Source organism: Neolamprologus multifasciatus, chromosome 6 (assembly GCF_963576455.1).
Source record: "Neolamprologus multifasciatus chromosome 6, fNeoMul1.2, whole genome shotgun sequence".
Taxonomy (NCBI): Eukaryota; Metazoa; Chordata; class Actinopteri; order Cichliformes; family Cichlidae; genus Neolamprologus; species Neolamprologus multifasciatus.
The window spans coordinates 9,338,393-9,352,974 of NC_140444.1; the positions used below are offsets into that span (position 1 = coordinate 9,338,393).

A 14,582-nucleotide genomic window follows, 5' to 3' on the forward strand; every position below is an offset into this window, starting at 1 on the left:
CGGACACAGTGATCGACTACAATTAAGCATTTTTATTGAACATACATCCATCTTAGTTGTCATAATAAATGGCTTATGTCAAGAAGTGCAAAACCACACACACTTATGAAGAAAGAAAAATGTCTTTGGCGAGATGCCCCTGATCTTGTTAACAAATTACCTACTGTACTGTTAGTCAAACGTACCCTTCACACAACTTCAGTTTAAGTCTCAGAAGAACTTAAGTCTTTCTCAACAAAAAAACAATAATACCCACAAGAAAAAAAAAAAGCATCTGTTCATAATGATAAAGCTAATGATTTCATAAAAATGATTAAAGCAACTATTTGGTTCATGAACACGTTACAGAATGTTGTACATGATTTGTAATATAAAGTGGTTTTGAGATTTTATACAGTTCCGTTATTTCTTCAAAGAATCAGACAATATGAAAAATAGCTCATCTTTCGACTACATGTACCACAATTACATCTTCTAGCTTGCGGAAAGCATTAACGGATAAAGCACTTTCGAGTTTGTTTAGGCTTTGATGGGCAAAAGTCAATCAGCTTAACTGTTTATGCAGAAAGTTTCCTTTTGTGCTGGAAGTTCTGGGAAACAATTTTCTCCTAGAGCCGTAAAACTAACGGCTGAAACGTTTGTGCTTTGCAGAATTGCAATTTGTGCATTTTTTCAGGTACTCCAAGTAGATTAATTGCATGGCATAATGGTGTAGTCTCATCAGTTGTGGCTACTTAAAGAGATTAGACAGATTTCTTTGTGAAGGTTTCACAAGGCATCTTTTATTTGTGTTTATCATCTATGGCATACCACTAGAAGCTCAGGAGGCTACATTGTCAGCATTCAAACTCCTAAAATAACGGGAACTGACAACTATATTTTTTTCCTCTACCACATTGTCTTTGTTTTGTAACAGCAGAGCAGCATTATACATATTGTACCATGCTGTACCATAATAGTCTCATAAAGATCCTGTTGTGCAACCGCTTATTTTTAAAATACTCATACAGCCAATGACTTATTTCATTACCTTATGCTCATTTCTAATAAGAAACTAATCTCTAATCTTCCCACTAATATATACATGTATATATTTTTTTGACTGCTTATCCAACTACGGTTACAAGGTTACTGGAGCCTGCCATATCAGACATTATGTACATCCTGGACACGTCTCCATTCAAACTCAAACTTAGGGATAGAAATGTAAATTTACCAAAGATGGAAATTGAAGCACCATGACGAAAACCACACAAGCTCAGAAAGAACATGCAAACAGAGAAAGGCAGGTTCAAACTGCTCTGTTGGGTTAAATACTTATGTTAAAAGTAATTTGTGTGCAAACTGTTTGCTTCATAACCATAGCCTTTATTAAATCCTCATTTTAATACAAATTTATACGGGATGAATGTCTAAATGAAGAAAACATATATACATTAAAAGTAACATTTCCTTTCTTGATTGAACAGTACAAATGCAGATGAATGGAAATATAAACCCTGGTTTAAAAAAAAAAGAAAAAAGAAGTCACTTTTCCAGTTGACTAAAATTAGCCTTAATGTGCCTTCAATGAGACGTTAAATGTTTCATGTATGAATAGCAAAGCTGAATAATGGCAAAACTGCGGCGATATGAAAATTCAATACAAATAGTGTTAAAAGTTATGTTTTTTCACTGTAAAGCTGGTGAAGGTGATAATTCAATAAAGTGACTTTAAAATGTGAGGTGTGATGTTGCCTGTCTCACGTGTAATCTCTATGAAGCTTAACATTCAGTTCACGTTTTTGGTACCTGCTTTTTCTGGGTCTCTCAACATAATGGAAGCCTAGCATTGTCCATCAAATTTCTGCATTTTTAAGGGGGTAGGCACATACTACAAACATTCAACAAATCAATTTTAAAAATGATTGTATACAAAACAAATCTGCTGCATTCCCTACTAACAATTCAGAGGTCCATTTCTCACACATTACAACAAAACGGTAAGAAGGTAATTATCTACTGCTAATTTAAGACTAGATTTAAACAACCGTAGCATCTGCAAGATAAATACCATTTGTGCAAAAGAGGAACCGTTCTCATGAAGATTTGTTAATGCACTAACACTTCCCTATCACTAGTGAGACTTACATAGCAACAAAAACAGACAAAAGGCAGCATGGTTTTGAACTGCTGAAAAAGCACTTTAGAAACATGAGTCTAACAGGACATCCCACAAGGTCTTGTTCTGACATCCCTGTACAATATCAGCTTACATAAACACATACTTTGGGTAAATCCACATCATACCTGTCCAAAAAAGTTCCGGCTGTGTGTTGTTTTATTACATAGTTCACTACCTGCAGAGAACAAATAGCTTTGCAGAATTGTTGCAAGCACCTGGCAACGAGAGCTACATTCATCTTAGGCAGTGAACGTCCTGTTCTGACAGCACAACTTCAGCCATCATATGTGTCAGTAGCTTTTGTTGTATGAGAAGGGCAAATGAAGGACTGTGTGCGTAGTCTGAAGTCCCAATTGCCACAGGATATTAAAGGGCCTTACAGACCAAATATAACCCAAAATACACAGGTTAAGGCCACTGTTCCACACAGGAGCATGCTTTTTCAACCTCTGGATCTCAGACAATTTTTAGCAGAGATCCTACTTGCTGCTCCCTCACTTCTCACTTGTTTTATCTAAGATGCACACATTCATAAAAAAGACTTAGAAAGCAAACACTTCCTGAAGTACAAAAACAGTGTAGTGCTCTCCTTCCCTCGTGACAAAGGTGTGTTAACTTTGCTTCAGCCCTGTGGCTCAGTGCTGGTGCTGTGTGCTGGTCCTTCCTGCTCATTGATGGTGTGGAGGAGGAGGCACAAAGGAGGGTTTAGGGAGCCACTACTTATCTGGTGAGCAGGCTGGGGACTTCCTGTTGGCCCACATCCAGGCCGCCTATCAACTTCCCCAAGAGCCTGCTCCTCCTCCACACAGAAGGAGGCCTGATGGCTGCAGCTGTCACAGAATTCGCCTGCTTCCTCCTCTTCCTCATGCCCCAGAAGGCTCTCTAGCTCCCTTAACTCCTTGCTTTCCTGGCCTGTACTTCCAGCTCCACTACAACCACTGCTTCCACGTGTGCCACACACACACACCTCAATCCCAGAATCACCTGTAATTCGCCGCCTCCTTCCACTGGGGAGTCGCTCTTTGTCCTCAACACTACCATCTGACAGGCTGAGATCCTTCAGCAGGGGGTTCTTGCAGGAGTCATCCCCACTTTCGCTTAGTTTTTCCTGGTTGGCGAGTCCCTCTCTGCTAAGCCCTTCTGAAAGCAGTATCACGCCTGAATTTTGTGCCGTTTGCACGGACTTGGTGTCAGGCTTTGGCCTCAAGTCTAAGGTGGGAGGTTGTGGTTCCTCTATGGTGGGCCTACAACACAGGCTATCAGAGACTGGGGGAACTGGGGAAGGCTGAATGGCTGTACATTGTCCTTGCTGCTGCTCAGGAGCCAATGGACTAGAAGCCACTGAGGATGGGCCAGTCTGTAAGGCACTGTAGGGAGGGGGAGGAGTCGGCGGCCGGTTGACCACCTCTTCATATTCAGGTAGGAGGTAGTTTGGCAGAAACCCTATAGGAAAAAAAAAGAAAAATGCTTTTAAAAGGCTATAAAAAGCACATGAATAAACACATGCCATGCACACCACTGATTATACACACAGGTTTCTGACCTGCCAAAAGAAAAAAAAGACACTTTGACCTCACTGAACTCCCCAGACCAGAATTCAAACAGTTCCAAAACAAAGCAATAGGGTAAAAATGTGACAACAAAAGCTTATTTGTGGGTCAAGTGTGTGCTGAGGGCCATTGTAATTTCACGTTACAACAGTGGCAAGGTACCAAGACAACAATGTTGGTCATTTCCTGTAAACTGAAGCATGCAAACAGGGAAGGTTCTGGCAACACCACAACATGTGGAACCATAGATGGAGTTCCCTGTAAACTGCATCTGTGACAGAATTTGTTTTTCTTATTAATGAGCAATAATAAATACTCAAAAGTTAAAAAACACACCCACAGATCGGATCACGGTTTTAAGTCACGGATCGGATCAATTTTCGGATCAGCAAAAATAGAAAAAAAAAAGACAAAATTCGACTCGCCATTTACTTAAGTATTTTTTGCCTATTAAAAAAAATTCAGCTGAAGACTCATTCCACGCACTCATATAAAAACAAATTAAGGTGCAATATGGACATTATGGACCATGCTGGGCAGCCTCTACATCCTCTGCACACAGCCATAAACAACCAAAGGAGTCTGTTCAGTGAGAGGTTGCTTCTCCCAAAGTCAAGAAGCAGCAGACTTAAAAAGTCCTTTGTCCCACACGCCATAAAACTGTTTAACTCCTCGCTGGAGGGGAGAGGGAGGGGAAACAGCGACAAAGGAGGGGTGTGCAATAGTTTTTGTTAATATCCAACGGTGTAATAGACTCACAATACTTGAAATGTGCCGCTCCCTTGTATTCTTATTCCTATTTATCCCTTTTGTATTCTCTGTCTATATGGTATATTTCTGCTCACATTCTGCAACTTCTGTCGGTGCTGTGCTACTAGAAACTGAATTTCCTGGAGGAACCCACCTGAGGGATAAATAAAGTTCCATCTAATCTAATGTAATCTATAGGGCAGTACAGGGCTTTGTATCTACCACTCCACTGTGATATAACGAGCGGTCACAGTCACGTGGCTTTCCGTTGCCCTGGAGGTCCACCCATTTGTAGTTAGAGCAACAGAAGATGCCTGGGACAGTTCAGCCATAACTTTAAACTTCTCCTGCTTATACATGCTTGGAACGATCTTGTCACTGAAGTGGATGCGCCACGAGATATCATAGCGTAACCTGAGCTCACTGTCTTAATAACGGCTCCACCTATTTGCTCTGTACCGTACCGACTCCACGCTAAACTGTGCCAGTGTCATCATCTCTGCTGCCGTTGTGTTATCATTGTGTGTGGGCTTAATGTTGTCAAACTTTTCATTGCTCCCAAATATGTTTGCATTGCAGGTTTGTTTTAGTCGCAAATGTGACTCGCGTTTCCACTGCGACAGTGGCATGCTACAGATCTGTGTTAAACGAAACACTTAAGCAAAGAATTTGTGTCGAGAAATTTTTATCGAATCACTTAATTAATTGTTGCAGCTCTAGTTTTTGTACAAATGATAAATACTGTACTAACTGTACTGTATTGATGTGTATGTGTACTCATGTTCCATTTCATAACCATCACTATTAAGGAAAAAAAATCTCAAATGCATTTCTTACTGTAATTCTAGAGCTGATACCAGTTGACTTAATTCCATGTTCACCAATTTCTCAAAACTTTGGATTGTTTACCGAATAATAGGAAACTGAGCCTGTTTTAAACTCTTGTGAGCAGTTTAGGATTAATAAAGTAACAGTAATTACTTTATTTTAGGCTTTTTTGCTTTAAATACAACAGAGACACGTTATCATCTCCTTAAAGAGAGCTCAGAAACACTGCAGAGTTCATTTGTTATGTTCACCACTATAACCAACTCTAGTTCACGTGAAACTGTTCATGCAAACCAATGAAATGATGAAACCTTAAATACATAATTGCTCAGTTACGATAAAAAAAAAACCAAAAAAACAAAACGCTTAATAAATAGTAAAAATATCAACATCAGATTTTGTTGTTTTGTTTCTCTTGCTGTTGTTTTTTTAAAAAAAGATTTATATATTGTGGGTGTATGTTCGAGTGGCAGAGCTTACTGAAGTAAAAGGGCACAGAGGGGTAGTTGTGTGCTTCACGGTAAGCAATGAGGTTGATCTCGTGCTGCCGTTGTTGCTGCTGTAGTCTGTGTTTGGTGCGGCGATGATGACATACACAGCAGCAGCTTAAAATGAAGATGATTGCCCACACCAACCAAAACCCTAAAATCAGAGGAAGAGCAATTTAGTTTAGTTAATACATGTGAAAACAATGTGACTTTTTTAATATTAAGCAAAACAACATAGTTCAAAGTGGGCAAAAATGCGCTCTCCATTATCCATGTGGTGATGTAACAAGTGCCTGCTGCTAACACAAACATAACATTGCAGATCAAACAGTTCAACACAGTGAAACATCTACACGCTTATATACTATAAACAACTATGTATGCATTGCATTATAAGCTTTACACCATGAAAATCCATTTAAACATCAGAGTTCCTTCTTATCAGTACAACAGAGTACTGACAGATTTTCATTCTTTTTCAATTTGGCACCAGAGCTATATGACGTCAGCACCCAAATTTCTACATAGTATGGAAGGCATACTATATAGACGTTTTTCAGGCTACTTAGCCTGAAATATTCTGTTTTGACCTCATAGTATAATGAGTGCTAATAACTGGATCCATTTCAAAATGTTGAGGTTTGCAGGACATCAACATAAAAAATTCTAAAAGAAAGCTGACTTGGATTAGGTGTGGGTGATATATCGCATATACTTCATGTATGAAGAGTTTTTACATGTACGATGGTTAAAATGGCTCTATCATAGCCACTGAGTATAAATTGCCATGGCAATATTAAGCTTTCTGCATGTAACTCATAAACATGACGACAGCAGGCGTTTCAGACAAGTAAAGGAATTAGACTGTAATTGAAGAGGAGTCAGATTAACTAGTTCCAAAGGGAAACAGCACTGGATCAATAATCTGGCAGTGGTTTGGACTTCACAAAGAGGACGTCGAAAAAAGGCAGTAATTTGCAAAACATGCCATAAAACCATTGCAACAAAAGGGTGTAGTGCTAGGGCTGGGCAATATGACCCAAAATTCATATCTCGATATTTTTTTAGCTGGATGGCGATATAAGATATATATCTTGATATTTTTTTAAAGCCATAAAGTAAGAACAAAAAGAGAGTTCTTAGTCAAAGCTGCGTCCCAGATGTCATACAGGCACTTTTATTAAGATACAGCATAGATGTACGTGAAAAAAAAACTACTCAAAAATAAATTATCAGCATTCATTAAATAATAATGCTCCATAAATAAAAGAAAACTTTGTTGTTTTTGTGCATAACAAAGAGCTCACAATTGTGCAGTCAAAATGTAAACTAAAAGACGCTGAGCATAATAACAGACAGATTTCACAGCTGCTCTGTTCCCAACTTCTACTGAGTGACTGACAGCCTGGAGTTTGAAATCCGCTTCGTAACCATGTCTCTTAACAGGTGCCATTTATGGTCCTTATACACACACACACACACAATACGGTAATATTATGTTGAAGCACAGTACATATCACTACGCGAGACTCCTCGTTAGCCGTAATGCTCTGACAATCCATCAAGCGGTGCAGCTCCGTAGCTTACCAAAGTCGCACTCAAACATTTTTTGACAGATTGCTGAGCGCCGTGTACCACATAAAATCGGTAAAAAAAAAAAAAAAACACATGAAACCCAGATTTCCCAGAAAACTGTGATTAATCAACTGTGCTTTTTTCTTCCCGTACATCATGTTCTCATTTTCTGTAAAGGACTTTTGCAAAAAATCTGTTTTGAGCTTCGTCTAAACAGTAACAGCAAACAAAAACTGTCAAACACTTTTTAGGATGTGTTTGAAATAAGAAGACTACCACTACATAATCACAGAAAAATTTAGGAAACTTCACTTCAAGGACAAGACAATCTATGTCTGTGGAAAATAGGAATGTAAACGATACAATCCACCATTCAATCGCTGCTGGCCTTTTACATAAACCAATACTGAGGGCAAGAACTTCAGTAATTTGCTAATACAGTCTTGGATGCAACGTGAGACATTTTCTTTTATTCAGGGCACTGAAGAATCTTAGTTCATTACGTCAATATTTTTTGGCAAGCTGCATTTTACTCCCCATCATGTCCTCAGTGAATAATTAATGCTGTAATATAATTCCCTCTATTTTTACAGGGAGCCCACACCAATTGCTATACCTCACTTTTGCCCTTGAGGCAACCTTTTTGCAACTGTGGCTAGGCAAGACTTCAAATTTACCAAACATAAATGCACTGAGGCAGATAATGCAACTCTGCATTAGTAGTCACCATTTCCAGCAGGGCATATACAGACATGTGACAAATTAAGGGAAAAAACATTGATGCAGTAGCTCTGCAATGGTTTAGAAGATGATTTTGCTTATATGGTTTGGGACCCAGATGAACACCTATGGAAAAATCTTCTCCTTTGAGCTGTTTCTCCAACTTCTTTAAAACACCCAATACATTCAACAGATATGCAGAATCAATGGCAAAGTACCTGACTAAAACACTAGAGTATTAGGTTATTTCAACAGTGCCAGCTGATAAGCAACAAGAACAGTTTCACCATTACATAATTTGTAGATCAATGAGAGCTGATAAGCCATTTTATTACCCAGCTGAGTGCATGCCATGGTTAAAAAAAGGTTTGAGTACCTATTAAGGATCTTTATGTGAAGAAAACAACAACAATTTAATTTAAACATTAGTATTCCCCAGTGTAACACTGTACAGGAAATTCTCAATAAAGCACAAGCTTCACTATGTTTTTAATGGTGATATCCTTGAATCTGCTACTTATCTTAACAGCAGTCCCTGCCATGATATCACAATGTTGATTACATTGCACTCAGAGAGTTCCTGCAAATCTGTGACCTCTGACTACAGAGAGCTAAGACTAAAACTACACAGATGTGCCTAAAATATAATAGAATTGAGATGATGAATGCTGAATATGCATTTAGACATAGTAATAATAAACAAGTTAAACTGCTAATATCAAATTGCACAGGTTACAACATGAAACAAGGCAAGCCCTATAGATTTTAATAACTGGACTCACTCATTATGCCAGTGTTGCACCCTTTCATCCTTGTCTGTCCTCTTGCCCTTTATATCTATCAAGCACTTTTTCCAGCATCCCAAATTTTTCCCTTATAAATACTTTAACCTGGTGAACATGATCTGCTCCATCTGACCATGAGAGTTTGCTCACTGTTGCTGGCAGTTCAGTCTTAGTTTAAGAACAAAATGTAAATTTAATTCTGAGGATGACACTCCACTTCGAGACATCTAACCTTGTTTTGTAAGGTTGCTTAAACTACAATTTTAAGCATCACAATTTATGTGTCCCAGTCTTGTGTATTTATCCCATTACTCTTTCAGTCCTTATTACAATGCATCAGCTTAATATTACAATGATTGCTTTGTCATACCTTATCTATTAGTGCCTGCCACAGAGTGAAAGGTTTAAGAATTAAGATGAAACACACAAGAAGAAAATTAGACTTACACCAAAGCTCATAGTAGTAACTGCAGCACTGAGATTCCCCACAGCAATGTCCAGACTCACAGATGTAGCTCTGGTTGTTAACACCTTCACAGTGCAGCAGGCTCTGCAAAACAAGTAAAGAAATGCAGTCACTTGTTAGCAGCTACGTCCAATAACAAAGACAAAATAAAAATTATCTGAGCCTATAACACAACGAAAAAGTCTACAAAATGAAACTGGTTTGAACAACATCACTGCCACCGACAGGAGTATTATGTTCTTTGTTTATTATGTTCTTTGTTCTGGGGTTTTGTTAATCTTTCTGAACATTTGGTTGACATAGGTTAATTATCCCCACATTTGTGACACAAAGAAAAAAAGAAATATAAAAGTCAATTACTTATTTCCACTTGCCAACAGAACATTGACATGTACATCTACTTTAAATCTGATATCAGCCAATATTATCTTCTTAGAGTGAAGTGGTGACACAGAATCCTGATACTTTAATATGAGAAAGAATTCAGAAGATTTAAAACAAACAAACAAAATACAAACAAAACAACAACAAAAACAAGAACAAAAAAACAAAAAACACACAGCTAACCCTGATCTGTCATTTTGAATATTAATAATAACACTGCAGATAATGTAGAAGCCATACATTTATACTTGTTCTGAACTAAACATGTCATAATCACTTATGCTTGGAAACTACTAGAATTTCACTAATGTTTAAGACGCATATCAAGTGGAAATGTATGAATCACAGCCAGCACAAAAACCACCCAGTATGCTTCCCAGAACAGTGAAAAAGAAAAGAAATTTAAATTCAAACTTTAGCTAAGGCCAAATGAGAATGAGGAAAATGTCAAAATAAATAGGGCACTTGTCTCCACTCCAAGCACGTGGTTGCTTGTTTTAACAGTCAATATAGCAAACTAGCAGTGTGATCAACAGTTAACTTTACAAAACATGTTAGTGAGCTGATTGCCACCAAACCTGTAAAAACTTCCATTGTGAAATAAACAGAGAAGACAGATCGCTACACAAAAAAAGGAGAGAGCATTGTAATCAAAAACCTTGAGACAGCTTTACAAACTTTTCCAAGTAGATCAGTTATTCTAGATTAGCTTAATGATTAGCTAACCAAAGTTCTAGATCTGGATTTTCTATCTCTCTGTAGATTACCAGTGCAGGTCCCCGACTGAGAGGCATGATGATCATGAGTCCACAAATCCTAGACAGGTTTCCTCTACCACATGGGTCATTAAAGTCAAACAGCTCTCAAGCATACTCTCACCCTCTCACACAGCCTTCCTCTCCGTCTTTGTAGACCATACACACACACACACCCCTCCCACACTCCCTCGGCCCACTCCAATCCAGGCCCAAACAGTGGACAAGGATTGCTTTACGGAAATTTCCAAGCAGCAGCGGAGAGCGAGCTGCTAGCTGAGCCACTGCATGAAAATAAGCTGTGCAGAGCGGTGAGAAGTGTGTTAAGTATGAGCGAGGGAGAGAACGAAAGAAAAATCAAAGAAACTCCAGACACACAAGAATGATTTGTCACACAAGAAACACCAGATCAGCACAAAACAAACTGCTGACATAAAATTATAGCCCCGATTTCAAATCTGATGGACTGTCAGCCGTTTCGGCTTCATCAACATGACATTTTTTAAAATTCAGTTCCACAGCTTTAATTCTGTGTAATAATTAATGGATGTTCTGTTCCTTAAGTTTGTTTTTTGATAACATCAGCTGTTTTCACTGACTCACAAGCCAATCTCAACCATATGCTGTGCTCCTTTGGGGTTGGGCTTTTTATTGCAATTCAGTAGAGATAACCATCTAGTTTGTTTGGGTCTTCAGCACTGAGTGTTCAGTCATCAGTGCTGCATGCAAAGAATGGGGTAATGAATGGGGAGGGGGCTTCAAGATTTTACAAAACAGTTTAACAGGAAAAAGTACTATAGTTAAGTCTTTAACATGAACATGCATGAACTAATCTGTTTTACCGAAAAAAGATCAGGTGATTACCACAAACTAGACCTAAAAAAACATCTGAGAGCACTCCCAGTTCTTACTTTTTAGTCACCCTAAGAGACCGTGAGCGAGCAAAGAATCTGGACTAGTGGGATTCCCCTGTCTCTAATCCAAGCAATCAACAGAGACAATGAGACAATCCACCTCTCTTATGCCACACTTGCAGATTAAAGGCAGATTTGGTTACTGTCTCTGAGATTACTGTTGCATCAGAAAATAAATTAAGCTTATTAATGAGAACTTGCTGAAACGACCAGTTCAAACATCTGCTGGTGACAATCAGACACTGTTACTGGAGATACAAGGCAGCAGTTCTTTCTTAAGTCTTGACTGCACAATCAGAGTTGATCCACTTAGCTCAGGCCTGTAGGACTTGGCAAGTCAGACGATGCATGCAAGGACCTCGCTGCCCTTTTATTAATCTGTCCTACAACAAAGAAAGGCACCCTTTCATAGTCGTGAAGGTTATGCATAACAGAAAACTCCTGCAGCAACTGTAAATGCTATGAATGCACCCGAGAAAGGTGCGGCAGCTTAGGAGGAAAGTTTAGTAAACCAGAGTTGCTGAATTTTATCTCCAAGTTAACAAACAGTATGTTCACAGCAGCTAAAGCTTTGCCTCAAGAGAAAACATTTATACAACAGTTTTGGCTGTTTAAGAGGTTGTTAATTCTAAAATTACAAACTGGATTATCTATGATTGGCTTTACATCTGATGTCTTCCAATATAGCGTAAGTTACACTTTGCAACATTACCATGTCAGAAACTTCTCATTTTATACAGTGCAGAGGTATTACTGATGCTAATTCTTTTTGAATAGTCCCATGGCTAGGGAAGACCTTTAAAGCTTTTGAGGCTGGTGTTTTTTGTTTTTTTTAAACCTGATGACCGTGTTTCCACTGTTAGGAAATTATTTTACTGAAAAAAGGGAAGGCAAAACAAACATTTCAGGGTGCTTATGTGTGTGAAGAAAGCAAGAGATGGACGGGGACAAGGATCCTAGTCTCAAAGGCTGCCCTTACTTTACCCTGTGATTGAGAGGGACTGCAAGATTTAGGGCCAGTTTGAAAAGGCTTTAAGTCAAAATAGCAGTGAAAAGCCAAACCATGTGCCTTTTTAGCCTTTTGTTTCTCCTACTCCTTTAAACGGTTAAGTAAAGAAACAAAGAATCACAGACTTTTAGCAGTGATGAATACCACCCTACCACGCATTAAAACATCAGAGTGACAGCTCATGCAGGTCAAGCTTAAAGTTTTAGCTTTGTCTTTCACTACCCTGGGAAGTCTTTTTCCCCCCTTTTTTTTTTTTTTAAATTTTGATGTGTGAATGGACCTTTTTTCAAACTTACATTGTATAATGAAGAGAATAACTCTTATTATGAACCGCTGCCAAATGGTAATCAACATAATCACTTATTATAATAACATGAAACACATACAATATACCTGAAATCACTATATTAAGTTTTGGAGGTGTGAAAGCACATGGCACATATAGTTGGGGTCTTGTGCTGCATCTATTGCATCTATTAAGTTTATACTTCTGTTGTCAGCAAATTACCTGCACACACGTGCACTGATAACATAAAGATATAAAGCATGTGACATTACATTGATAATAGTAGTCATCTGTAATTACTTTACTCCCAAAGTGATGAACTTACTCATAATCTATTACACTACACATGTCAAAACTTGTGAAGAATTTAACCTAAATTAAGTATTAAAGCCAGTAGGGTAGTAATTTTCCCTTTCTTCTTTTTTCTTGCCAGTACAGAGTACAAAAAAACCCTTCCTGGAAGTGTTACTGGACACAAGCAACGAGTTAACGATTCTGGTCACACAGGAATGCCCATTAAATTCAAACTTCACATTATGTTGTCACATTGCTCCTGATTAATAAAACTTTGCTAGGCTCTAGCCAGCCTTTCTGTGATTGGTTGTTGAGTTGTTAGTTGGGTGAAGACTCTTTGTAACACTGTTAATTTTCAATGAAAATGAAAACAAATATTTCCTTCATCAGCTTTTCTTTTAAGTACACAAGTGAACTGTAGCTTTCACTTGGTGAGACTTCTCACTGTGTGAAGCAAATCCAGTTGACTCCTACCTGACAGCAGCTCAAATCACTCACAAGGTAATGGAAAAAAAAAATTACATCAGACCATTGTTCCTTCAGAAATTTTTTAAATAATTAACAACATACAAGTCCAACAGAGCACCAACATTAGCTGGCACTTTCAAACCAGTCAAGCCTGCTGTCAAAAACAGACTTCTGAAACAGAGTATATGTTTCCAAAACAATTTCACCTACTTCCAGGATGCACAAAAACAAATATCTGAAGAAGTTAGAGCTCCAGCACCACTTGTACTCTACAGAACAATTTCATATCTGACGAACATGTTTTTGGCTGGTGGCCTTAATCCCCACAGGGCTTAACTGCTTTGAAAACTAGTCTGTCAAACAGAGCAAGTTTCATATAAAGCTGAATACTCAATTGGGACAAATACATTCATGTTTACTTTCTGAAAGGATGTATTAATAACTGACATTGTCCTGAAAAACAAAACAAAACATACCAATAAGCTAAATTTTACAGTGACAGTTGCAGTATTTTGCAACATATATATATATATATATATATATATATACATATACATACATATACATATACATATACATACACATACATATATATACACATACATATATATACACATACATATATATACACATATATATATATATATACACATATATATATATACACATATATATATATACACATATACACATATATATATATATATATATATACATATATATATATATATATATATATATATACATATATATATATATATATATATATATATACATATATATATATATATATATATATATATATATATATACATACATACATATATATATATATATATACATACATATATATATATATATATTAGGGGTGCAACGATACACAAAATTCACGGTTCGGTTCGGTTCGATACTTTGGTGTCACGGTTCGATATTTTTTCGATACAAAAAAAAATGTTCATGCCTTTTTATTAATTTGTCATTTATTAAATTTTCACGGCACATTCTGCACCACATCTCTGTGCGTTCATCATTTGTTTGAAGCCAGCTCACCTCCTGCAACCACTTTTCAGAGAATACGCGCTTCTTTGTGGTTCGGACTCCTTCTGACATTTCTTTGGAGGTGGAGGAACATCACAGTAACTGCTT

At 37.6% G+C, this 14,582-nt stretch overlaps 1 protein-coding gene across 1 annotated transcript in view; it reads right to left on the reverse strand.

The window, feature by feature from the left end:
* Positions 1-12: 12 nt before the first annotated feature.
* wbp1lb (WW domain binding protein 1-like b) overlaps positions 13-14,582 on the reverse strand; it is a 20,206-nt gene continuing 5,636 nt past the window's right edge. The window contains exons 2-4 of the mRNA XM_085161435.1: positions 9,308-9,410; positions 5,773-5,934; positions 13-3,607 (exon numbers count right to left, since the gene is read on the reverse strand). Coding sequence (XP_085017561.1) covers positions 2,787-3,607; positions 5,773-5,934; positions 9,308-9,410 — 1,086 coding nt within the window. The 3' untranslated portion in view covers positions 13-2,786. The remainder of the gene's footprint in view (positions 3,608-5,772; positions 5,935-9,307; positions 9,411-14,582) is intronic.